The sequence below is a fragment of the Microcaecilia unicolor genome, unplaced genomic scaffold, assembly GCF_901765095.1.
Source record: "Microcaecilia unicolor unplaced genomic scaffold, aMicUni1.1, whole genome shotgun sequence".
In the NCBI taxonomy this organism is placed as follows: domain Eukaryota; kingdom Metazoa; phylum Chordata; class Amphibia; order Gymnophiona; family Siphonopidae; genus Microcaecilia; species Microcaecilia unicolor.
Genome location: NW_021963136.1, coordinates 111,223 through 139,025, shown reverse-complemented (window position 1 = coordinate 139,025; position 27,803 = coordinate 111,223). Strand labels below are relative to the sequence as shown.

Here is a 27,803-nt window from a genome sequence, read left to right as displayed (position 1 = left end):
ATGTGTCCTCCTTTCTCTGGAGCCATATGGTAACCCTGGGCAACACAAATGCAAAAAGAGTGAAGGTGCAATGAACCTAATGCATGTGACTTGGTATCTATTCTGTTAAAACATGTAAATAGTATGTAGCTTCTCCCCCTTCTCACCACACTTCCAGTCCATAAGCTTCCTGCTTATGGTCTCCGTCTTCCCCTTCCCTCTCATGTCTCCATTGGATTCCCATTTCCATTGTGGTAGGATGGGGGAGGGGATGCAGTCCTCCCTTTGGCAAGACTGTAGTTGACTTCCTGTGGGTGACCTGCATGACGTCAACAGTGATTGCTTCAAGTCAAAGAGGTATGAAGCCTCATCAGCAGCAACTGTTATTTTTGTACCCCCCTCCCCCCCCACCACCACCACCACCTTTCCTCATGGCTCAGATTTATACTCCAGCTGCATCCTCTGAAAATTCATGCTTTTTCCTTCAGTGAACCTCACTCTTTGGGACGGGCCACTCTTAACATCACAGGACACTCCTTCTGCACGTAACTATGCTGTAAACAGCAGTGCAATGTAGGAAAAGCATGAAGAAGGGGGAAAGAATGAATGAAATGGGGGAGCAAGTGAGTGAGGAGATGGTGAATAAGTCAGCGGAGGAGTCAGGGGAAAGAGTGAATGGTGTGGTGGAGAGAGAGCCACTAGCAGAGTAGGGAGATGGAGGGACAGCAAGTGGGGGAGTGTCAAGGCCTCTTAAAGCATAATATTCTTAAGGCTTTAATATCCAAGAAGTGTAACATCAACACATCAACACATCCAGAAGTCTCTTTTCTTTTTCTGAAATTTACTTTATTGAATAAATGTAGATAGTTTACTCACAGTCAGTATATGTTCAGAAGTTCATGCCCCAAGGCAAGAGGCTTCGTAGTTCTGAGAGCTGCAATGGTGGATGGAGGTAGAAATCTGAAGAAAGGATGCTTGTTTCAGAGATGGGAGGGTGATTAAATAGATGGAAGCAGTTCAGAGATGAGGTGCTGGATTTGTGCAATATCTTATGAGAAAGAATTAATGAGGTGAAAAGATGAGTTTTCTTCAGGGGAGCAGAAAGACAAGCCCTGAGGTGGCAAGATGGAGAATGTGTCTCGTGAGACATGGAGGTCAGGAAAAGCCCCATACATGCCTAGGGAGGGGTAAGTAAAGGGACCAATAGGGACAGAACCTGCTAACAGGTAGCAGAGGTGGTCCCATAGGGCAGTCCTCGATTGGAAAAGAAGGTCATACCCTGGCTGACCCATCAGAACAGAGACAGTGGAAATAGTCAGGAAATGGCAGTAGGTAAACAAAAGAATCAAGCTCAGTAGAGAAAGAAACAAGGTCTTTGTAGGAGAATAGACCTCTAGTAACAGACTTTATACAAACAAGCAGGGATGGCTGCGGCACATGTGAGACTACATTTCACATGATGCATTGCTCATGTATCATTGCAGTGAGGACTGCAGCAGTAAAAATCCTTAGAAGTGAGAATAACAGTAAAGGCATTAAACACATTTTAGGGCCACATCATAAACTAGTGTAAGGCTGTCAGGGAACAGAACAGGGAGTGACAGCGAAAACAAGTATTGTGGGGAAAAAGGTGGGGAAGTGCAAGTAAGTTGAAGGGTGGAGTGGAGGGAAGGGAGAGCAAGTGGCAGAGGAGGGGGTAATGGAATAAGAGAAGAGTTTGGGGGTGGGGTGGAATGGATATAGTGCACACACCCCCCCACTTACCTATCCATACACTCCTCCCTATACACCCTGCCCCATCATTCCCCCTCATGCAATCTCTCCAAACACTCTTCCCAACACACACAGCCCCGCCTCCCCAACATACACTCATATTTCTCCCTAAATCCCCAAATACACTTCACTCACACACCTCATCCCCCCCCCCCCCCCCACACACACACACACTTCTTCCCAGACACATCTATACGACGCCCACTCCACTGCCCCCTTTCCAAAGACACAGCTACTCACCCATGAATATCTAGAAGGCACACATCCGTGGTACAAAGTTATAAAATGTGCTCTTTGGAGCTGCCTTACAATTCTGCATTGCTTAAGCATTCACTTTGGGTTATTTTTTTAAATTTCTTCTAATGCAATGGATGTTAGAAAGATTTTCTGTCTGTCTCTGTTGGCGGGGGGGGGGGGGGGGGGGGGGGAAGGGGCAAAATAACTTACAGAAAATTTAATGGAATGAGTCCAAATTTGAAATATGGGAAAACGAGTGAAAATATACAGAGTTTGAAAATGGGCCCAATCAGATCGTGGGTTCCAGAGAAGTAAATTCAGGCGTGTAGACAGAGATCAGATCTTGGGGAGGTGGAGTGCCTGAGCACAAGGTTGAGGGGGGGGGGGGGCACCGGGGCACATTTTGTCCTGCTCTGCTGCCACTTTTCACCTCACAACACACACAACCCCCACATATCTGAGCTGCTGGGGGTTCTCAGTCCCCACCAGTGCAGGCACTCCTCTACCCACGGCCTGCATGTTCCCTGGGTAGTGGTGGCTGCTGCTGCTGCTGTGCCACACCAGGCCTCCCCCACCAGTGCACGCTCAGTTCTGCAAAACTGAGCATGCGCAGGAGGGCAGGCCCTTTCATGGAAACTGAGCATACAAGGAGGAGGAGCTGGCTGTGGCAGCCGCCACTGTCCAGGGAACATGCAAGCCACAGGTAGAGGATCACTACCATTGGCGGGGCTTCAGGACCCCCATCAGCCAGGGGCACAGGCCCCCAAAGCCCCCCTCCCATGGCTAAGCACCTGAATAAAGTCCCCCCCCCCCCCCAAAAAAAAATAAAAAAATGTCCCAGTGCATTTCTGTGGGAGTAGAAATAGCAGTTAGGAAACTGGTCTTTTCACAATACTTTCCCCCTCTCCTTTATTCTTGGATGACTAAGAGGCATATTTTCAAAGCACTTAGCCTTCCAAAGTTCCATAGAAACCCTATGGAACTTTGGAAGGCTAAGTGCTTTGAAAATGAGCCCCTAAGTGATTCAGGAATGGTGACTGCTCCGATATTCAGTGCTGATACCTCTAGAGGGGCCAGCATTGAATATCCAAGAACAATTCAGTCAGTGGCAGCCACAGTTTTAGAAAAAATGTCTTCCACCAGCTGAATACTCATGTAATGCAGAACACAGCACTGTTATTGCTATTTTACTCCTTTACAAGAAATTACATACAGATACAATGAGTCTAATTTCCATTCTCTCCCAGAGGGTTTACAATCCACAAAGAGTAGAGAGCTGAAGTGAAACACTATGGGGCTGATATTCAAAATGGTTTAACCGGCTAGAAACAGCTTCTGGCTTGTTAAATTGCCTGTTCGGGGCTAATCGCTAATTTTCAGTGGCACTTAACTGATCAGTGCCGCTGAAAACCAGCTACTTTGAGGGTGTTCCAGGGGTGGAGTAGGCACTTGGCCGTTAAATGCTGATATTTAGAACTTAACCGGCCATCATTACGCCATAACCCATAGCTGGTTAATGGCCCCTTTTACAAAGCTGCAGTAAAAGGGCCCCTGCGGTAGGGTCGGCGTGTGAATTTGCTGCGCGCCAAGGCCCCTTTTACAGCAGCTTTAAAAAAAAAAAGGAAATGGCTGTGTGGTAAGTACAAACTTGCTGTGCAGCCACTTCCTGGGAAAGCTCTTACCGCTTTCTATTTAGGAGGCAGTAATGGCTCCCGCGCTAACCCGGTGGTAACTGGGCAGCACGTGGTACTGCCCGATTACCGCTGGGTAAGCCCCCGGCAGTAAAATTTAAAATATTTCCAGTCACACCAGAAATGGTGTGCACTGGGGACAGCACTACCATTGGTTCCTGCAGTGGGTCAGTGGTAGCGTCAGATTGGTATATGACAACACCACGGTGGCTCTATTATACATTAGCTGGCTCCAGAAATTCAGTGCCAGTGTCTGGACATGGCCCAGCATTGAATTTCTGGGTTTAATGCCGGCAGTGGTCAGCAAAACACTGATCACTGCCAGTTGAATATCAGGTCTAATATTTATAAACATAAATGTCTTACCAAAATGTGATATAGCTCCATTTTCTTGTTCAGCATCTTTCTTCAGATGTACCCCATAACCAAAATAACTTTGTGTAATATCGGAAATGTAAATGCATTTTTTAAAATATAGTTTAAAAAACAGTTATCACAACAAAGGTTTGGTAACAACCAAAGATACCAAATTACCCAGTTCCAGGCTGGAGTTTGTGAAACAGTGTGGGATTGGTTGCGTCTGATCTTGCCCATTGAAATCAGTGTTCCAACCCACAGTGCACCAAATAGGGGTAGTCAGAAATCCAGGACTGCCCAAAACAAGCAGCCTGGAACTGGGTAACTAGACATCTCTGTAACAACATACTAGAGGTAATCTAATAAGAACCAACTGGTCTATCGACTCTGTCAGGTTATCTTTGCCTAAAATGTTTTAGCTAAGAATATTTCCCAGCTATCAGTTTACATATCTGGTCACCTGCAGGTTATCGCTCCTTATCCAAGTCAGTTTTGTTATTTCTATTTTTATCTCTGCCATTCTAGATAGATGATGATACTCGTTGCTTAAGCAAAAACCTAGGTCCTCCTCCCCCCCATCATTGCTTTTACCCAGCCTCATTCCTGCTCTTACCACTACCCTCTGTATCTGTCCAAAATATGTTAAATTCTGTCAGTGTATTGGTTTCCTCTGTCTCTGATAATTTTATTCCAGACATCTGCAATTGCTCATGTTTAAAGACCTCCCTTCCTCCAGTTTCATATCATGTCTCCTTGTCCTTGAATTCTTTTATGCTCCTTTGTTGTATTTTACTAAAGTTTGCTAAATACCATGTTTCAACCACCTCCCCATTTCCCTTCTTTCTCATAGCTATTGTCCAGACAGAGTCCTCTTTATCCCTCTCCCCCTCAGATTGGAATAAGTGCCAATACCAGACCTCAACTTCCTCCCAGGTCCTACTTCTTGTGAGAACACTTGAGCTGCATTAGTTCCAGGATAAAGCAAGCTACACATGCTATAGCATTCATACTAGCAGTAAATGCCAGAACTATAAGTGCCATCAACTTCTCTGAACGTCCAAAGACTGCACACTGGACATCCTCAGGACAGTGTCCCCCAGTTCGGCAGACAAAGGTCCTAGGAGTGATCCTGGGGAGCTGTAGGGCCAGGATGGCCCACAGAAAGCTCAACTCCAGGGCCAGGAGAAGAAGAATACAGCAGCAATAGGGGAAGACCTTGCTTGTAGTTGATCCACTCGTGACCTTTGGTTGACCTTCTTCACAAGGTTCCATCATCTCCATGTCCTTGCTCCTAAACATTTTGATGGAGCCCTTTTGGGCCAGCCTCATTAGGAAGACTGGAAGCAGGGCTGCCATGAAACTAAAGCTCCACAGTGAGGAGAAGGGGATGTTGAAAGAGGAGTTGAAGCATAGAATCAGGCAAAAGGAATCCATAGTGCGGTTGCAAGCAAAATCTGGTTTGATGGAGGACCACGGGTTGTCAGCCACAAAAAGAGCCACGAGGCGGAGGCCCAGCAAACTATACCAGATGATTGATCCTTGGCATTCATTCAAGGCGGCCAGAGATGGCTGAACCAGGCGCACCAGGCCAGTGACGATGGCTGCCATCTGCCAGAGAAGTCAAGACATGATGATTAATGATTGTGACAGACCTAACTTCCAATCTCATTATGCCACCAGCTCTTACTGTACATTAACTGATGAGCACAGAGAATAGGGAGTCAGACAGGCAGACAGAAGAAATGCAGGCACGAACACACCAAATTATTATTGTGACCAGTGCATCTCGACCATTAGTGCCCCCCCCTCCCTGTTTTGCCACTGCCAATGAGAGGAAATAATGGGCTCGGAAAAATATTTGCACCCCTTCCCCCTCTATTTGCATCCTGTGTGACTGTACCACTCGCACAGCCCTTGGCATGGGGTTGAATGGAGGGGTAATAAACAAAGATACAGCAGAGCTGCCAAGTGACTCAGTTTAACAAGGAAGACTTTTGGCCAGTCCTGTTCTTTGAACTTATATCCTTCCTATACAGCTGCAGGAGGAACATTCTGGATCCCTGCTCCAGAGTAGTGGGAGGGGTCTATTCTGGAGAAGTAGGCCAATGGCATTAGAGCCTTAGCTTTTGGAGGGAAGGCAGGGCTGGTTTTAGACATGCTGGGGCCCAGGACAGAAATTAAGGAGGGGGCCCCTGATCCCCTCTCCCCCCGATCTCCCCACTTGGCATTACTACCACACATAAAACAACTTTAAATGACTTAACACACAAAACACAAACAAACCTTCACCAAATACAGAATAGAAATAGAAAGTGAACTGGGAACCCCAGGAAATTAAACTCAGCAAGTACCACAACACTGGAGAAATAAAAACAGACATGCACTTCTTTTTGTACTGAACCACATGGGAGTCCCAACACCTCTTTTGCTGTGGCTGGTGGGAATCCCAAAGCCTTCCAACTGAAGATCACCTTCTCCAGTCTGGTAGCCAGAAATCTCCAAGCTCTTCAGCTAGCGGCAGTGTCCATGAGCTGCCACCAGCTGCATGCTTTGGAGAGTTCTGGCCACCAGACTGGAGGAAGTGGTCTTCAACTTATGGGGCTTGGGGATCCCCACCAGCTTAGGTATTCATATTTTGCAATTGGGCAGGGGCATGGGGACGGTGAGGAGAAACTTTGGTGCCCATCCACTTTGGGCACAGGCCCATTGCTCCACTCCCCCCATCAGCTGTCTGGCTAAGCCACTGAACACAATACAAAGATCTGTGATGCACATATCCCAAAGCTAACATATACCAGTTAATAAATTCAAAATAAAACACATTTTTCTACCTTTGTTGTCTGGACGTTTTATTTTTTCATCATGTTGGGTCCCATTTTCTCTCTTCTGCTTTCCTGTGTCTTCTGATAATTCCCTTTCTAGTGGTTGCAGTCAATTTGTCTTTTCTCCTTACTCCAGTTTTGTTTCATTCCCTCATTACACGTGTCTATGATATACTGATTTTTCCTTTCTAGCTGTTCCCTCTCTTTTTTCTTTCCTGCCTCTCTGTCCACTAAACTTTCACCCTCTTTCTAACCCCTTCCTTCTTTTTCTTTTAAGATACCTGTCAAATTTCCATCTCCTTCTTTCACCCACTGGCTCTCCTATTCCCCATCCTTCCATTCCCTTCAATCTTCAATCTACTCCCCATTACCATATTTCTACCCCCTATACTCACTATCCTCCTCTTATTCATTTTCTTGCCACCCCCACCCCTTGGCCTCTCCCACATGGTTCCACTACTCCCACGTGTCTTCCTCCTTCCTCCCTTCTAGCCCAGCATCTGCTCCCTCTTTCTCCCCAGCCCAGTATCTTTCTGTCCCTTCCCTCTTGCTCGGTCCCCCATAGTCCAGCATCTCTTCCTCACTCCCTTCTGTCCCTGGATCCAACATCTCTCTCCTTCTCCCCTCCCTCCTGTATAGCATCTCTCCTTCCCTCTCCTCCACCCTCATGTCCAACATCACTCCTTCTCTTTTTCCTCTTCCCTCTCTCCCATTGTCCACTCTCTCTCTCCCTTGCATCCCAAGTCTAACATCTCCCTCCCCTCCATGTACAAAATTTCTCTATCTCATCCCTCTCTCCATTGTGCAGCATCTCTCCCTCCTGTCCTCCCAGGTCCAACATTTCTTTTTCTCTTGTCCTTCACCCCTCCTGTGCAGCATCTCTCCCTCGTTCTCCCCACCCCATCCTATCCTACATCCAACAATTTTCCCTCTCCCTTCCCCTTGCAGCATCTCTTCCTCCCGCTCCCTCATGTCCAACAATTATCCCTCTCTTCTACACCCCTCCCACTGCTGCAGTATTCTGCAGTATCCTCTCCTCCCCATACACCCCCATGTTCAACAATTTTCCCTCTTTCCTACCACCAGCCGCCATGTAACATCTCTCCTTTTCACCTTCCCATCCACCCCCATGCACAATAATTTTCTCTCACTCTCTCCTACCACACCCCTATACCCCCCCCTCCTCCGCAGAATCTTTCAAAGGGTCGCTGGAAGTATAAGGATCACTACCACTGTGCCGGCTGACCCAGATGCCTCCCCTCTGCTGCGTTCCTCCCAGGCTGCAAACAGGAAATTGCAGCAGAAGGAAGGCTTCTGGGTCAGCTGACAGCAGCAGCAGCAGCAGCGATTCTTACATGCTGCTGGTGACCCTTGGAAGACAGACTTGTCACAGAGGGGGGTGCAAAACAGCAGCAGAAGCCCAGCTTGCTTTCCAGTGCCACTGCTGGCAAGGGTACACTGCTGCTGGGTGGGGCTGAGCCCAAACTGATGGCTACAACTCTGCCACAGGGGCCTCTAAAGCTGTGGGGCCCAGGGCGGGCAGCTGCCCTGTTTGCCCCCCCCCCTCAACCCTGGCCATGAGGGAAGGATAAAGCTTGGGGGTAGAGTGTTACCCAGAGTCCTTCCTTTCCAAGAGGAGATCCAGGAAAGAGGAGATGTAGAAATGCAAATGGTGGATTCCCCTCGATGGACTTTTTATTCAAGAGGCTGAGGAGCAGAAGGAAGAAGCACAGAGCCTGTTAGTCTGTTTCACTGTTATCCCCAGAGGGACAATGTGTCATAAAGAGGAGAAATGTGAGATCATTAGGGAGATCTGGTGTTATCCTCATGGAAGAGAAACAAATTGAAGCTGCTGCTAGGCAACATTTCTTATGGGGAAAGAACTGAAGCTGGACCAGGACAGTAGTTGATCTGGTGAATGCTGGAGGCCTGAAGGATAGGGGTAGGACCCAAACCCGTGGTAAAATCCTGACCTGCCTAATTGTAAGGGGTGAACTTGGGAACAAAAACTACAGAGACCTTGAGTAGAGTCCTAGTAAAGAAGAGAGGGACCACTTTAGAAGATTGTGTTGCAGAGCCTGAGGAGTGACACAGTATGAGGAGGCACAGTGTCAAAGGAGCACAGGAGTGAGTTATATCCCACTGTAAGAGGACTGTATTCCTGTCAATGGAGAAATAGGAAATGGAAACTACTAGAAGTCCTTACAGTTGGAGGCACTACCTTAGAAACAGAGAGGGTTCAATACCCGTACATCTAAGAAAGGAACCAAGGAAATGCAAGGAACAGCAAAGAAAGCACACCACAGAGGAGGCCAAGGCCAATATTATAAGCACATTTGATTCTGTTTGCCATTACTTTATTTTTTATGGACTCTGTTCCACCTTGTTTTCACAGTACAACTTTTGTACATTTTTGTGCATTTGGGGAGGGCCCAATAAATGGGTATGATTTGTTTCTTTCAATTATTTTCCTGTGTGGGTTCAATGTGCCTGTCCAGAGACTATATACATATGGTAATATAGTAACATAGTAACATAGTAGATGACGGCAGAAAAAGACCTGCACGGTCCATCCAGTCTGCCCAACAAAATAACTCATATGTGTTACTTTTTGTGTATACCTTACCTTGATTTGTATCTGTCTTTTTCAAGGCACAGACCATATAAGTCTGCCCAGCACTATCCCCGCCTCCCAACCACCAGCCCCTTAATTTGTATCTGTCATTTTCAGGGCACAGACTGTGTAAGTCTGCCCAGCACTATCCCTGCCTCCCAACCACCAGCCCCTTGATTTGTATCTGTCATTTTCAGGGCACAGACTGTGTAAGTCTGCCCAGCACTATCCTCGCCTCCCAACCACCAGCCCCTTGATTTGTATCTGTCATTTTCAGGGCACAGACCGTATAAGTCTGCCCAGCACTAGCCCCGCCTTCCAACCACCAGCCCCTTGATTTGTATCTGTCATTTTCAGGGCACAGACCGTATAAGTCTGCCCAGCACTAGCCCCACCTCCCAACCACCAGCCCCTTGATTTGTATCTGTCTTTTTCAGGGCACAGACCGTATAAGTCTGCCCAGCACTAATCCCGCCTCCCAACCACCAGCCCCGCCTCTGCCATCCAATCTCCGCTAAGCTCCTGAGGATCCCTTCCTTCCGAACAGGATTCCTTTATGTTTATCCCACGCATGTTTGAACTCCGTTACCGTTTTCATCTCCACCACCTCCCGCGGGAGGGCATTCCAAGCATCCACCACTCTCTCCGTGAAAAAATACTTCCTGACATTTTTCTTGAATCTGCCCGCTTTCAATCTCATTTCATGTCCTCTAGTTCTACCGCCTTCCCATCTCCGGAAAAGGTTCATTTGCGGATTAATACTATGTAGAAATAAAACATAAAGGGGCCAATATTCAGACTGTGGGAGGTAGACAGGCTGTCTCCCACAGTTGGTGCTGAGCCTGGATATTCAATGCTGGATTTTGAAGGTTCTTGTTGCTTTCTTTTGTATTTTGACCAACATTGAATATCCAAGTGTTTTTTTGGCTGGTTTCAAAACTGGCCAATTCGATATTCAGCACTGGTCAGTTAAGTTGAAGCCAATCAAAGCTAGGCCTTCTATTTCCAGCGATGTGCTACATATCGGCAGATAACTGGTTATATTGCATGATATAACTGGCTACCCGCAAAGTACTAACTGGCGATATTCAGTGGGAGATATCTGGCTTCCCAGTGATATTCAGCAGGAGATAGCTGGCTAAGTACCATTTAACCGGCCAAGAGCCATTTCAGGACAGTTAAATGGTTTTAAATATTGAGCAGAGAGAAAATAAGATAATACCTTTTTTATTGGACTAACAATACATTTTCTGATTAGCTTAAAGAAGAATGGGTTATCTTCAAAAGCTAATAAAAAATATAAATTATTTGTCCAATAAAAAAATTCTCATCTTATTATTTTTATGTTTTGTTTTATTTCTATATATTACCTTTGAAAGCGGACTAACACGGCTACCACACCATTTTACTCTAGATTACATACAAAACCAGCAGAGGACCATTATTATTTATCTGTGTGCCTAGGGAGAGGAATTATGAAGTGAACTTACATACATAAGTACATAAGTATTGCCATACTGGGAAAGACCGAAGGTCCATCAAGCCCAGCATCCTGTTTCCAATAGTGGCCAATCCAGATCACAAATACCTAGCAAGATCCCAAAAAAGTACAAAACATTTTATACTGCTTATCCCAAAAATAGTGGATTTCCCCAAGTCCATTTAATAATGGTCTATGGACTTTTCATTTAGGAAGCTGTCCAAACCTTTTTTAAACTCTGCTAAGCTAACCACCTTTACCACATTCTCTGGCAACGAATTCCAGAGTTTAATTACACGTTGAGTGAAGAAAACGTTTCTCTGATTCATTTTAAATTTACTACATTGTAGCTTCATCGCATGCCCCCTAGTCCTAGTATTTTGGAAAGCGTAAACAGACGCTTCACATCTATCCGTTCAACTCAGGGGCGTAGCCACGGGTGGGCCTGGGTGGGCCCAGGCCCACCCAGTTTTGGTTCAGGCCCACCCAGCAGTGGAGGCAGCGGAGCGGAGGGAGCAGGCTGAGCTCCGATCCCGCATCTGCCTCCCCAGCCCGCCACTGCCCCGCCGCCCGCCCGCCGTACCTTTAAATACTACAGTTTTGCTGGAGTCGCGGGCAGCCGGCATTGAAGACATCGGCAGGCTTACGCCGGTTCCAGCAGCCTTCCCTCTGTCTTCCCTCGTTGCAAGTCGGATGATGGCTCCGCCCTCTTCTGACGTATTTCCTGTATCTACGAGGGCGGACTTGCAACGAGGGAAGACAGAGGGAAGGCTGCTGGAACCGGCGTAAGCCTGCCGATGTCTTCAATGCCGGCTGCCCGCGACTCCAGCAAAACTGTAATATTTAAAGGTACGGGGGGGGGGGGGAGGAGGAAACAGGGCAGACGGGAGAGGAGAGGAGGGTTGCTGCACATGGTGGAAGAAGGGGAGAGGAGAGGGCAGGGGAGAGGAGGGTTGCTGGATGGAGGGAAGGGGAGAGGAGGGTTGCTGGATGGAGGGATGGGGAGAGGAGGGTTGCTGGATATGGTGGAAGAAGGGGAGAGGAGGGTTGCTGGATGGAGGGAAGGGGAGAGGAGGGTTGCTGGACATGGTGGAAGAAGGGGAGAGGAGAGGGCAGGGGAGAGGAGGGTTGCTGGATATGGTGGAAGAAGGGGACAGGAGGGTTGCTGGATGGAGGGAAGGGGAGAGGAGGGTTGCTGGACATTGTGGAAGAAGAGGGGAGGGCAGGGGAGAGGAGGGTTGCTGGATGGAGGGAAGGAAGGGGAGAGGAGGTTTGCTGGACATGGTGGAAGAAGGGGAGAGGGCAGGGGAGAGGAGAGTTGCTGGACATGGGTGGATGGAGGGGAGGGTAGGGGGAGAGGAGGGTTGCTGGACATGGAGGGGGAGAGAGGAGTGAGGAAGGAGATGAGATAACAGAAAAGGAAGAGAGTAGAAAAACTGCACATGGATGAAGAAAATAGGCAAAAGCTGGATCCACTGGACAGTCAAGTTTGCGGAGGACCCAGCTTTTACTTACGGATGTAGGACAAGAAATGAAGATGAAAGGCGGAAAGTAAACAAATAAATGGAAAGGAAGCCCTGGAAACAGAGTTAAGAGGACAGATAGCAGCAGAATCGGATACTGGGCCAGCATGATCAGAAAAACAGTCACCAGACAACAAAGGTAGAAAAAAAATCATTTTATTTTCATTATAGTGTTTGGAATATGTCCACTTTGAGAATCAGGTGCTCAACATTAAAAGTTTATATTTATTTACTTATTTATGGCATTTTATCCCACATTAAACATGAATTAAATTGGAACCTGGGATCATTTAATTTTTTTTTCCTGGAGACAGTAATGCATTGCCCCCCCCCCCCCCCAGGCTCTCTCCCCGGCTATAGCCAGCTCTGCAATTTTGAGGGGAGGTGCACCGGTGGATGGGGGGGGGGGGGGTGCAGAGGTGGACTGGGGAGACAGCCTGTTGTTAAACATTTACCAGCACACCACTGTCTAGTGCCCACCCATCCAACCTGTTGGCCCACCCAAAAATTGACTTCTGGCTACGCCACTGGTTCAACTCCACTCATTATTTTATGGACCTCTATCATATCTCCCCTCAGCCACCCTTTCCCCAAGCTGAAGAGCCCTAGCCGCTTTAGCCTTTCCTCATAGGGAAATCATCCCATCCCCTTTATCATTTTCGTCGCCCTTCTCTGCACCTTTTCTAATTCCACTATATCGGTTTTGAGATGCGGCAACCAGAATTGAACACAATATTCGAGGTGCAGTCGCACCATTGAGCGATACAAAGGCATTATAACATCCTCCTTTTTGTTTTCCATTCCTTTCCTAATAATACCTAGTTTTCTATTTGCTTTCTTAGCCGCAGCAGCACACTGACACCTAGATCTCTTTCTTGGTCCGTGACTCCTAACGTGGAACTTTGCATGACGTAGCTATAATTCGGGTTCCTCTTTCCTACATGCATCACTTTGCACTTGCTCACATTAAACACCATCTGCCATTTAGACGCCCAGTCTCCCAGTCTCGTAAGGTCCTCTTGTAATTTTTTCACAATCCTCCCGCGATTTAATTACTTTGAATAACTTTGTGTCATTTATAAATATGTTAAAAAGCAGCGGTCCCAGCACAGACCCCTGGGGAACCCCACTAACTACCTTTCTCCATTGAGAATAATGACCATTTAACCCTACTCTCTGTTTTCTATCTTTTAACCAGTTTTTAATCCACAATAGAACACTACCTCCTATCCTAACCCATCCGAAAAACTTGGGGTATTTTAGCCACAGACACCCTCAGTCCCAACATAATGGGAGTCCATTATATACCTTTACATTTTTATTTTGTCTTGTGATACCAACATCTTGAGAAACAGCTAATCTAGAATTGACAAATAGTTTGAAAATGAAGGATGGGGCTGATCCAGGTCTGTAAGCATATCCAGCTTTCACCAAAACTTTCCCAACAGAAGGTACAGAGCAATAGAAACTGAAAACACTAGGAAAATCCCTCACCACAATCACACATGCAAAATGCAGACAGACCCTCACCAAATACAGATTAAAGGAACCACGGATTAGGAACACAAACATGCGAACACTAAACTGCAAACCCCCAAGAAACCAGACTTCATGCAGTGAAAGACTGCAGAAAAGAAAGTACCAGGAGCCTTCACAAGCAGGACAAACCTTTAACTGCACATCATATGTCTTGTACATAAATCTTGTACCATTGACCCAAAACGGGCCGTGTTTTGGGGCAAAGCACCTGCCCAATAAGATAACAGTTGCATGTCTTGCTCTTTTTCTTATTGTTGTTTTTTGATAACTTTCCTTTCTTCCGACTCCATCTCAACTTCTTTCATGTTTTCTTTGTGCTTTAATTTATACTTCATATTTTCACTTTTTTAGTCTTTTCTTATTCATTTTCCAATTTTCTGCATTTCCTACTTTGTGGTCATTTACCAGGCTTCTCTTCTGCCCTCCTTCTTCACACACACTTCATTCCCCTCCTTCTCTCACATATACATTTCTCTTCTTCACATACACATTTCCCTCTAACACACATCTCTCTCTAGGTCTCATTTACCCACAGCTACTTACCCCTCTCTTGTACTTAAATGTATCCCTTCACCTTCCCCCATCTCTCTTCTCCATACTTCCCTTGTTCGCACTCTCATGTCTTTCTCATCCCTCCATTCTTCAATTTTTCCTCTTCTCCTACTCTCCCTCTATTACTATCTTCCCTGACTCCACCATCTTTCCTCCACACATTCCTGTCTTGTCTCTCTTTTGCCTCTCCCTTCTTTTCCTCCATCCTTCTACCTCTTTGACCCTTTTCTTTTCTTTGCTGATGCTCAGCAGTAGGTGAGGCATGGGGGTCTATGACCACATGCAGCATTACCCATCCTTGGTTATGGCAGCAGTGCTGCCCACTTCCTCCCTTAATCTTGGCACTTCCTGTTCAGAGGTGGCTGTGGGGTCTCTGATCATGTGCAGCTTTACTGCCTATCTCTATGGCTCACCTATGAACAGGAAGCATTGGGATCGAGAGAAGGCAGGTCGTAGAGAGAGGCAATGCTATGCATGGTCAGGGGCAACGCTGCCCAAGTTTTCCTTGCTACTCCTTAGTATCAACACCAAGTATGTAGAGTACAGTGAATCAGGACAAGAATTATGACCCCGCCACCTGTGCACACCAGCTGGCTACACACAGTTTCAACTGGAGAGTCAGGACTAGTGGCCAATGAGAGCAAACAGCCTAGAAAAAAGTTATTCTTTTAATATGGGTCACCTGTTATGTAAGGCCCAGGGCAGCTACCCATAGTTCCCATAGGTAAAAGCAGGCCTGGCATGTACTATAATATATCAGTTGGGGTTGTCAGGATGAGCACAAAAATTCCTTTGTAGAACTGGGAGTCACTTGGCATCCCTTAATAAATGCTTGAGGTATGGCAAAGAGAGGAGTGGAGCAATTCCTGTACCTTAACTGCTGAGCAAAGAGAGATATGCAGGGGAAATACAGAGCAATAAAGAAATTACAGTTACTGCTAAGAAAAGGAAGGGTAGGAAGGGAAGAAGCAGTGGCAACAAACAGTGACAAAAGAGCTAGTGGAGGGGTGGGGGGGAGCGCAGGGGAGTCAGGTTGTGCTGTCTCTTACCTTTGTTGCCTATATCCAAAGGTCTGTAATGCAGCTTCAGGTACCTAATTCACACTCAGGGTCCCGCAGTAACTGGAAAGGGATGTGATCTCACTCAGGGTACAGCTCTCCTTGTATTATCTGAGTCTCTAGTATCTATGCACAGGTGGCTACCCCGCTTTCTCCAGCAGAAAATAACATCTATTTTCTCTCTCAAGTCTGCTGCAGCCAGTTCTCTCTGCCTCCCTCTCTTCCTCTCTTTTCAGCTTTGTGGCTGCACAGACAGACAGCAAAAGTTTTCAAGGCTGGCTAGAGGAAGATACACTATCAGTGCTATGGGATTTCCTGCTAAAGTCTTTGGCCAAAGTTTGACTGGAGATTCGTCTCACTTCTGTTTTCAGTTCACAAAAATCTCCTCCGCCCCACAGCTGCTGCAGAAAATATGCATTAGATCATCACTATTAACAGCACTTTTTGGAAGGCTGCCTTTTCAAAAGCTGGTTAACCCATGAATGATCAGACCTCACTTCCCCCAAATGTATCCCTTGCATTCATGGGGGCGTAGTCTGCCTCTCTCCTTGGCTACCTTCATTGTGCTGGGGCAAGAGGCGTGCACAAAGATATTTCTCACACAAAGGGAAATGAGGAAAACCCCTATTCTGCCTATCATTCTATTTTTCTGTCAAAATTTCAGAATGCACAAGCTCAATCCTTCAGGGTTGCAACCCAGGCCTCAGGACACACCACACCAGTCTGGTTTTCAAGATACTTACAAAAAATATGCATGAGATACATTTGCATGCATTGCCTCATTTGTATGCCAACCCATCTCACACATATTGTAGATATCCTGAAACTCTGGCTGGCTGGGTGTGTCCTGAGGACTGGGTTGAGAACCCCTGGGATATCAGGATATGCATGAAAGAAATTTGCATGCATAGTATCTCCATATTCATTACTGCAGGCAGGGGTAGGCAACTCCAGTCCTCAAGAGCCCCAGGCAAGTCAGATTTTCAGGATATCAACAATGAGTATACATGAGATAGATTTGCATACACTGTCTCCTCATTTATTTATTTATTAGGATTTATTTACCACTTTTTTTGAAGGCATTCACTCAAGGCGGTGTACAGTAAGAATAAATCAAACATGAGCAATAGGCAATTACAGCAGTAAAAATATTCAAATAACAATACAAAGTCTGGCATAGAATACTACTTACAAGGTCAACACAATATGTAATAGAAACATTTTAATTGAAAGTGAAGGGTATAAGCAAAGATGGAACATATAGATAGGGAAGAGAGTAAGAGGAGTTAGAAAATAAGGTGATTAATTTAAAGAACAGTGTACATGAGGTCAGAGAGATGGTTAAATATTATTCAAGCTAGGGTAGGAGTGGATAAACATGTCCTGCTTCAGTATGTGCAGGCCCTGCCCCTGTCACTCCTTGTATGTGAGTGAGACTAATTAGTTATTTCTTCCATTAAAGGCCTGGTTGAAGAGCCAAGCTTTCACCTGCCTCCTGAAGTAGAGGTAGTCTTATGTTAAGTGGAGCTTTTCAGGCACTGCATTTCAGAATGTAGGGGTTACTCCTGAAAACGCTTGCTTGAGGGTATCACATCGTTATATTTGGAGCCATGCCAACTTGGGCCATGTTTTGCCACCCTGTATCAGAGCTATAGATCCTTATGTAAGATGGGTATAACTAGGAAGATGCTGAAGTTTTATGGGGTCTTAGATAAGGACCTATAGCCCTGATGCAGCATGGCAAAACATGGCCCATGTTGACATGGGTCCAAATATAATTTCTTATAGTTAAGAATAAGAGCAAGATGGTTTTAAAGAATTTTCTATGTGAAATTGTCATCAGAAGATATTTGAATAAAAGTTTCAAGCTACGAGGCTAAGTGCTTGTTATTGAAAATTAATGTTGTTGTGAATTGGATTATCCACCCCTTATATGAGAGTTTTGAGGACTATTGCAGTGCAAGGTTGTCTTCATCATTGGATTGAATTACCGCCACTGATTTCTAAAGATTCTTTGGGACTGGGTTAATATGAAAGCAGCATTTCAAGATGAGGTCTGGATAGGTTGTGCAGGTCATAATCTCAATCTCATTCTCTCTCATGGACTCCAGCTATCAAAAATTGAAGTTGATCCTCAACAATACCACTTACAAAATTGTTAAAAAGAAGGGTGGAACAGTGCCATAAACAGACTGTGAATACAGACAGCAGATCAAACTGTGGTCAAGGTGTAGCCAAAACCACCAACAAAACGTCCAAAACTAGAAGACTCAGGCAGATTTTTTTTTTTTTTTTAAACCTTGTCAAGAGCCAGAAAACAGCTTCTGTGATCGAAGTGGATACATGCATATTGAACTTGGACAAGGAATTCTGCTCATCTCTTACTACCTACTGGCAACAGAGTCATGTGTTTGCTCAAACGGACATGTTGCCTGCCCCCTGCTTGGAACTCCTGTCACCAGCACATCATCAGAACAATCTTTTCAGTATCAGGACAAACAATCTAATGGAACTGAACTCTGGCTCTGTAGATGGTTTATCATTTTTACATAGTTTGAAATTATTTGTTTTCTCACAATCCATATTAATAAACAATATGGCTCATTTTCAAAGCAAGTAGACTTACAAAAATACATATGTTTCTTTATATTTTGAAAATGAGCACCCATATGTTTTTCTTGCATATCTAACAAATTTATATCTATTGTTTTGTGTTAAATTTTAACAAATTATAGGATACATTTTATGTTTTGCTTGAATTTACAAGATATTTTAAATGCAGGTTGGGTATGGAATGGAAAAGAAAATTGTGGGAATGGTGAGGGGATGGTATCAATGTGATGGGGATGGTGTGGGGATGGAATAGAATTCACTTGGGACAGGTAGGGATGGGGACCAGATTATGTTCATGTGCACACATCTAACAAGAAGTCAGTTTAGGCCAGAATTTGGTGTTCTGAAACAGGTGGTTTACTTAACGTCTTTAGGCAAGATGGGACAACTCTCAACAATTATATTACTTGCAGAGGTAAAGCAAAAACAGTTTCCAACAATTACAGTCTATTATCAGGTTCTTTAGGGCTCTCTGCTTTCTGGAGGCTCCTAATAACATAGACAAACTGCACACACTCTCACACCTGGCCCACATATGGAAGACACACAAAGATTGTACAAGAGGCAGATATATGGGAATAAATGGCCACAGCTTTATTAATGCACAATTATATGACCTCCTAGAAAGAACCCAAACCTTAAGTTCTGTGTTCTTGATAGCTTCTACCCACCTCGCCTTTCCAGCTAGGGAGCGTGACTCACTAGTCCATACAGTAGCCCGCCATACCTCCTTCTCCAGCTTGGCCACAGTGTATGTCTGCTTTTGACCAAGCCCTAGTCTAGCAGGTCCACCTGCAGTTAGTGTCAGCTAGGTGACCGGGCTGTCTCCAGTGAGTGTACAGATTCTCGCCTCTTGCGACCAAACTCTCTTCTGCTGTTCCTGCACCTTTAGCAGGTTCTAGGCTTGGGTGCCTCTGCCACAACCTGGGGCTGCAAAGCATGTCTCTGTTCCCCCCCTCCCCATATTAGATTCCCATTAGTGTCTCTCCAAGGCTTCTTGGAAATCATTGATAAGCAGGTCCTCCACAACATCTGGAAGTAGTTTCCTGGAATGAGAGGGGTAACCCAGTTGTGCCAGATCTTATCTCCGCCAAGGTGTTCCAACCACAGTCCAGTTTTGTGATTCACCTTTTTTATGCCTCAGAACTACAGCCTGTCAGCCGCTTGCAATCAAGGAATGATATCAGACCAGAGAGGCATGGTTCCATTTAATAGAATGGACAACTTGAAAAGGTCACATCTTGCTGCCAAGATGAGATGCCCACAGGGCATCTTGCTGATGTCACTGCCTCCTAAGTGAATAAGCAGCACATCCAGAGGGGGTACAATAACCAGCAAGGTCTTGATGTAAGGGAGGATCTGGTGCTATCTCATACCTGGAACCCCCAGCCAGGTGATGGATGTATTTCTGATGTCCAGTCTCAGGCGGGTGCCAGGGGTTGGGCAGGTGTCTGTCTCTATCCTCTGGGTCCGAGCAGAGGATAGAGACAGACACCTTGAAACCCTGACTGCATCCTTCAAACAGAAAGGCTACAACCCCAAAATAATCTCCAAGAATATTGCCTCCTCCCTCAAAACACCCAGGGAAAATCTGCTACAGTACAAAGAAAAAAAAGCCACAGACAGAATTCCCCTTGTAGTGACATACAACCCAGAGCTGGAAAAACTGAGGAAAATCATAAGAGAACTACAGCCACTACTCCAGGAAGATAAATTACTGAAAGAGATATTCCCATCCCCACCAGTGCTGGCCTTCCGACAGCCACCAAATTTAAAACACAAGCTGATCAGAAGTAAACTTCCAACACAGACGGAAAAAGAAAAGGGCACGTTTCCGTGTAACACAGCCAGCTGCAAACTATGCCAAAACATTTTACAAGACCCCACAGTCATTCACAAAGGAAAAATATTCAACATAAAGGACTATTTTACATGCTCATCTTCCAATATGGTATATATCATTCAGTGTAAAAAATGTAACGAAGGATGCTATATTGGAGAAACAGGCCAGATGCTTAAGACAAGATTCAATCTGCACAGACATCACATGAAAATAGCCGGTGCCAGTCAAGCCCCCACCCCTGTGGGCCAACACTTCACAAGACCAGAACACTGCACCAGTGATTTCACAGTAAGAATACTGAAAGGTAATTTTAAAACAATACAGGAACGTAAGACCTTTGAAATAAGAATGATTGAATATTTTGACACACAACAAACAGGACTTAATAAGGATCTGGGTTTTCTAACCCATTATAAACCATAAGCTGTGTTTCTCTGTTTATTACCCTTCTCTCACCTACCAACACCCATTCTGTTAGAATATCAATGAAATGCTTTGATGTCCCCATGCATACCCCCACCCTCCCAGTCAGACTGTCAAAGTAATGCTTTGATGTTTCTGTTATATATACTATCTGCTACCACATTTGCTTATTTCCGATCTGACGAAGAAGGGCAACCTTCGAAAGCTAATCAAGAAATGTATTAAGTTATGTCCAATAAAAAAGGTATCATCTTATTTTCTTTGCCATGTTTTGTTTTGTTTGATTTCTATTGATAACAAAGTGGAACAGATACCTCTGTTGTATTGCCAGCACACCACTCAAGATAGCATGTTAGGCATCCCGTGTCTAGGCCCTGGCTGCAATATTCTTTGAAAGGAGGGACGAGTGGGGGCACATCCACTCTGTGTGAAGACGTTCTGAAGCCAAAGACCTCCGTCATCCATGTCCCAGGCCATGTTCAGGTTGGATTCCATCTTTTCCTTGAAGTGTTCGTCGTATGGAAGCCAGACGTGGTCCTCGTGCTCACGATATATGCCTATGATGGTCTCCAGGTAGCAGAGCATTGAATCGAACTGGTCAAGCCTTTTCCTACATATGATACTCAACATGTGTGCATATGACATCACCCAGCAAGCAAGGTTTCGGAGGATTTTCTTGCTACGATCTGCTGGTAAGTCTCCCTTTTTAGCATGTTTCTTGGCATTCTGCCTGCACCTTCCCTCTGTCAGTTTAAAGATGTCATAGTGGTTTTGTCATATTATGTACTTTTTCAGGGATTTTGGAAACTTCTTCTGCCACAAACATTCTGGTGGGAGTCGTGGGACACTGTATGAACATGTCAGAGCAGGTGTCGAGGGTTGTGCCTGTGGCTCCCAGGTGGGGGAAGGGGAGGAAGAAGAGGAAGAGTCAAAGGAAGATGTGGAACTAGCTCATTCCAAATGTTTTCACTTCTTACCCTTTTTCTTCTTTTGCACTGATCGGGTGTTGATGGAATTGTGCACTGGGGGCCCACCAGAGGGCTGAGGTGTAGCAGTGTCAGTAGGCTGACCGATGGATGTTTTGACTGGGGTGGTAATAGCATGTCCTACAGAGTTGCTATCACCTGGCGCAAAGGTTATGTTGTCTCCAGAGGCTCCAACAAGTGCTCTATGCGTGGCTGTCCTCAGCATGGTGGCCACTTGGAGGTTCGAGTGGGGCGATTCCTGTCATATGCTCTGTAGCTCAGGCCATCCATGTTGGAGTCCAGCTCTGGTAGGGTCGTCGTCATAGTGCCATTTCTGTAGCCTACTGAAAGAGCCTGGTTTTAAGCTGCACTTAAATCTGGCTTGAAAGGTCTCAGAGATAAAGGTAGCTGTTTCCAGACTGTCAGGGCCAAGTAGGCAAACACAGGGGCCCTTTTAATAAAGCTTAATGTGTGCTATTAAGCCCTTAACATTTAGCATGCACTAAGCTTTAGTAAAAGGGCATCACAGTCTGATGTTAAATTATATATATGAAAAATATATATATGAACCAAATATATTAATAGAAAATATATATTAAACAAATATATTTAAAAAATATATAATGAAAAAAATGTAAATAAAAATGAAACTTGAAGAAATTAAACTTGAAAGAAAAATGTATATGTATATATAGAAAAAAGGTGAAAAAATAAGAGATGGCTGATATAAAAAACCAAGATGATAACAAAATAGGGATAACAAGGGGGAATGCACACTGATGTACCACAACGCGTTGACTGAATGGTCAAATACATACCAACCAAAAAAAGGTAATTAAACAATGCCGTCTCATTTGGTATAAAAGTATAAATAACTCAAATATAACCATAAAAATATAGACACTATTTCAATATATATTTCTTTAAAAGGCGGTACAGATTGGGAATAAGGTATCGCAACAATAAAACCTCATGCCTCATGCAATGTTCAGCTAAATTTAGCATTTCGGTGTAACATGGTTAGACAAATAAATAACCGAAAAAAAGGAAAAGGAAAAAATGAGAAAAAGACGCCGACGTGGTACATATAATGATGGAACTGGAAATGACGTTACATATTTTGCATAAAAAAACATATGAAAATAGGTGCTAAAATAATATGTACGATATAAGTACATCTTAAAAGTAAAAATGAAAGTAGAAATAAAAATGATCTCGGGATCCTCAAAATATAAAAGAAAAAAGGAAGTATTCACGTGAGCTAATGACGTGATTACGTACATATAAATGATAGCCAGATCAATAAGAATGGTGAGTCCATAAAAAATGTATATATCCATATGCCACTGCACAAAAACTTAGTGGTAAAACTACGGTCATAAAGAAAAAAATACTTTTGAATGCAACTATGTATTAAGATGTATCCCAAAACAAATACTTTCAGATCTAATCCATGTCTTCAATAATAAAATAATGCAATGTATATTGATGTATCCCAAACCATTACACTGTTTTGCCCACACATCCTATATTATAATTCTCACCTCCAACGTTCTATACGTCTTGCCATCTTTGTGGGATTTATGTTTGGACTAAGTTCCTGTGATTATGCTCTTTATGGATATTTGAAGTTGTAAAAGCGTCCTTCCTGAAGCAGCTAAAGAACTGGCGAAACAAGGCGCACTTGTTGAAGGGCAAAAGGCATCATCTTGTAAATTGTGGCCAATAAGTGGAGCCAAGGAGGACTGCTGTTCCCTATTTCATGTATACATATGTATGAGAGGAACAACCTGTTGAGAATATTCTTAAGTTGTCACGGACTCAAGTTTTCAGCTAAGTACCCGGTGGACTTCCTTGTGCTGTGGGGGACCCGGGGGGCTATTTACATTTAGGTTGGCCTATACTTTTGAAAGTAGGGAATTGTGGCAGAGTTTCAGGTATTAGTGTGTGTGTGTGTGTGTGTGTGTGTGTGTGTGTGTGTGTGCATTCTTCAGTTTGGAGTGTGTGTTTGTAATTGGGGGATTATCAGGTGGAAAAGGGTTTTTCATATTCATCCGGTTTTCTCATCTATGATGAGTTTTTACGGTTGATGTTTTTTTCCCTTTTCCTCCTGATTGGAACCTATGATAATAATGGACTCCATATAATATAGGGATTGATCTTAATACATAATTATTTCCCTATTTGGAGATTTGAGGTTCCAACTTGAGTAATTTAGATATACTGATTCCCGTGTGGAATCTTTAAATATACTCCCCCAAAAAACACCCGCAAACTGATTTTGATATTTTCAAACTTCTCAGAGGGGTCTTATAATTATCTAGTAAGTTTGAATTTCCCTGAATTATATAGAAATTTCTTGATTTGTATCTGCCAATTTTCAGGGCACAGACCGTAGAAGTCTGCCCAGCACTACACTAGCCCCGCCTCCCACCACCGGTGCTGCCACCCAATCTCCGCTAAGCTTCTGAGGATCCATTCCTTTTGAACAGGATTCCTTTATGTTTATCCCACTCATTTTGAATTCCGTTACTGTTTTCATCTTCACCACCTCCCGCAGGAGAGCATTCCAAGTATCCACCACTCTCTCCGTGAAAAAATACTTCCATTTTTCTTGAGTCTGCCCCCCTTCAATCTCATTTCATGTCCTCTAGTTCTACCGCCTTCTCATCTCCGGAAAAGGTTTGTTTGCGGATTAATACCTTTCAATATTTGAACGTCTGTATCATATCACCCCTGTTTCTCCTTTCCTCCAGGGTATACATGTTCAGATTCAGAAGACAAGAAGAGAGAAATGGAGAAAAAAGATGAAAAAGAAGATCAGTGTTATACAGATGTTGAGAAAGAAAGAAAGAAAGATGAGGGGGAGAAACAATAAATGGACAGGAGATGCTGAAAAAAGAATTTAGGAGAAGTATAACACAAGGAACATGGAAGAAAGACTAGAACCAACTTGGTCAGCAAAATTAAATTGAAGTACAAAAGAAAATAATTATTTTAAATTGTTGGGAACTGGAACGCAGCAGCTTTGGAAAAAGTATATTTTTCCACTTTTGTGTAGTACAGAAGGAAAGACATTTCTGTTTTTCTTTTAGTGATTCTGCAATGCTTACAGAATCTGGCTTCCTTAGAGGTTTTGACTTCAGATGTCATTTGCCTGTTTATTTCTAATTTGGGGCGCCCTATAGTAGCCTAGTGGTTAGTGCAGTGGACTTTGATCCTGGGGAACTGAGTGCAATTCCCACTACAGCTCCTTGTGATTCTGGGCAAGTCACTTAACCCTCCAGTGCCCCTGGTACAAAATAAGTACATAAATATATGTAAACCGCTTTGAATGTAGCTGTAAAAAACTCAGAAAGGCGGTATATCAAGTCCCATTCCGTTTCCCTTTCCCTTATTGTGTGAGAGTGTATCTGTGTTCTGAATATGTCACTGAGGTGGAGGATTCTGTTAGTGTATAGTCAGGGCAAGTCTTAGGCATGGGTGGCAGGAGGATGAGTAACAAAGAATGTTAATAATAGGAAAAAAAGGAGAGGATTCTGGGAAACTTATACTAAAGGCGAAAACGAAACTGTTCTACAGTTCTGAAAAGACAGCATGAAAAGCAGAAGCAAGAACAAGTATTAACAGACCTTTCTTGGAACCAAGATGAACACACTACTTCAACTACTCTGGATCTTATTCCTGTGCAGGATTAGCAAAGGCGGTATGTATGTATGTATAGAATAGCAAGCACTGCTTTGTCTAAGGACTGAGGAGCATTTGCAGTGCTGGGAGGGGCCCTCTGTACTTGAATAGCAGGAGATATTGCCTGGCAGGACTGAAGAGCACTGGCAAAGTTAGGTTGGAGGAGGTAACATCTGTATTAACAGACGGAGACTTTGCCATTCTTTGTGTGAGCTAGGTCATCAAGATCTATGAAACCCCAATTAAAATTACCGCTTTTCTTAAATGGTTATCATTCTGTTTTAATTCCTTCTGAGATGTGTTGGAGTTGGATTGTCTCTGTAGCAGGAGACTTTATTATTTCAGCGAAATGTGTTTTGGGCAAAGTTCCATGGCCTTGGTGTTCAGTGCAGTGATTAATTTGCTGAGCTATGTAGGAGGGACACTGAGTGCTATCCCTGCCAGAGCTGAGAAAAAAAGACAGAAAAACACAGCTCTCATCATGGGAGCTGAGAGGGGAAAAGCTTGGCTGGACTGTCCAACTGAATGGATGCCGATATAGTGTGAGATTAGGTATCCCAGGGTTACTAAGGGTATATGTGAAGGGAATACCACTTTTCTTACTTTCCAGGTCCTTGAAGGGAAGGGGGAAGAAAGACTCACCTCAAGGCTCTACATTTGCTGGAAACTCAATATGGAAGCATCTCTGTCTCTCTCCTCCCCCACCCCCTTACTTCCCTCCTCACCCATGTAAATAAGATTTGATGCAGTCCAGATCTTAGCTGTATAGTACAAGTAAAGTCTTAATTGAATGATTAAGAAAATCAGGATAGAGAGTAGATAGATAGATAGATAGATAGATAGATAGATAGATAGATAGATAGATAGATAGATAGATAGATAGATAGATAGATAGATAGATAGGAACTCTTCTTTCTTTCATCCTCAAAATGGGACTCCTATTTCTATCTTTCAGTCTAGATTGAATTTTGCTGCTCCAGATGCAAAACCTCATCTTACTCCATGCTCACAGTCATAACTCGCTCATCCAACCTGCAAGACACATTAACCTACTCATATTTTCCCATCTGATTTCTAATAACTAGCACATCTGGAATGCAAGACATATCTCAGAGATCTCAACTCCCAACTATTCTTTCCTCCCCACCCCCCACCCCCCAGGACTCCTTGAATCCAAGGGTAATAAATAGAAATAAAACAAGAAAGAAAGAAAGAAAGAAAGAAAGTAAAATGATACCTTTTTTGTTGGACTAATAAAACATTTATGACTGACTTTTGAAGTGGACTAATATGACAGCCACACTACTGAATTCAAGGGGAAACCCATAACAGTCACTCACCCAGCCTCTCCCAGTCACATCTCTCCAGGCTCCTTGAGCTCCTAGGGGTAAATGAGAACTATTATCCTGCCTCTTCATTCTCACAAGACAATCCACTGCCAGGACCCTAAATTGGGAGGTCGTTACACTGACTCTTGAGCGTTGATGCTACCCAGACAGGTCCCCAGAACCAAAAATTCACACCTCCCACCCTGGGGATCCCTTCTGTCTGGATACTGAATAAAGGAATACCTCTCCTTCCAATCCCAGAGAGCCTTCCCTCTCACCTCTTCACCACTGATGAAGGAATACCTCTACTTTCCTTTTACTGGACAGAGATGGCATACAGGGTCTAATCCCCTTAGGCCTGGAGCACCAGCAGTAACAGGAGATACCTAAATAAAACATCATCTCCTCCTGCTGCGGGACCAGTCCTACAGCTCTTATCGTGAGACTGGTCCTGCAGCAGCAGGAGATGACATTTTATTAAGGCGTCTCCTCCTGCCGCTGTAAGAGAAAGATTGCCAGCAGGATATCCCAGCTCAGCAGTGTGAGTGCAGGAGAGTTGGCAGGTCTGAAATATGGTAACCCTAGGCTGCAGTCTTTTACAACAGTGCTCAGCACTGCCACTCAGGCTGTATCTGTCGTGTGGTAGGGCTGTATATGAGGGAGAATTTGAACACTGATCCTATGTTGGGGAATTCTTTGCAGATATAAACTGCACAGAGGAGGTCACTATCACAGGGGGGAATGTGGAATACCCTAAATCCCGGACCCCTGGTGGAGTTCTGAAGTATGTCTGCCCTGAAAATACTCGTCCACACCCTGTGGCCTGGAGGGTCTGCATGAGCAATGGCATGTGGTCTCTGCTGAGGAACACTTACTTTGAAAAGGCAAGAACTGCATCCTGTGTGCGTAAGTATTATGTAGTGATCTGGGAGAGGTGCCTTCACCTTCTGAGCCTGAACTGTTGGCTTCAACTTTGAAACATATTAGGTTGCAGGAAATTCTCAGCCAAAAAATTCAAAAGTTTGCAAAAGTAAATATTTTTATTTTTTACGCATTAAATTAAATAATGTGTGGGTAGGGTGGGTAGGTGAGGGGCTAGTGGATGCAATACATTTGAGTGTATGGAGTGAGTGGGTAGGATGTGTTTGTCAGAATGTTTGAGTGGGTGGAGGCCTTTCTTCAAATTTGTAGACGGACACAGTACACTTGTCTGTCCATGGCTTAGTGGGAATGGATGGAATGTGTGAGTAGAGGATAGGTTGCAGGTGGGAATTATGAACAGGGAGTGTCTACAAATGCATAATTTGGGTCTGTATATG

At 44.4% G+C, this 27,803-nt stretch overlaps 2 protein-coding genes across 2 annotated transcripts in view; one reads left to right on the top strand and one right to left on the bottom strand.

Moving 5' to 3' along the window:
• Window positions 1-3,770: 3,770 nt before the first annotated feature.
• Window positions 3,771-15,925, bottom strand: LOC115458994. Its single transcript, XM_030188856.1, has 2 exons — window positions 15,617-15,925; window positions 3,771-5,645 (listed from the first exon to the last, which is right to left on the bottom strand). The coding sequence occupies exon 2, from the start codon at window positions 5,643-5,645 to the stop codon at window positions 4,974-4,976; it is 672 nt and encodes a 223-aa protein (XP_030044716.1). The 5' UTR covers window positions 15,617-15,925; the 3' UTR covers window positions 3,771-4,973.
• A 9,139-nt stretch (window positions 15,926-25,064) lies between these two features.
• LOC115458992 (complement C2-like) overlaps window positions 25,065-27,803 on the top strand; it is a gene marked incomplete at its 3' end in the record, with an annotated part of 103,532 nt that continues 100,793 nt past the window's right edge. The window contains exons 1-2 of the mRNA XM_030188853.1: window positions 25,065-25,175; window positions 27,187-27,390. Of these exons, the coding sequence (XP_030044713.1) occupies window positions 25,118-25,175; window positions 27,187-27,390 (262 nt within the window). The remainder of the gene's footprint in view (window positions 25,176-27,186; window positions 27,391-27,803) is intronic.

Coding starts and splice junctions, on each gene's coding strand:
- LOC115458994 (XM_030188856.1), bottom strand. CDS start 5,645: ATGGCAGCCATCGTCACTGGCCTGGTGCGCCTGGTTCAGCCATCTCTG.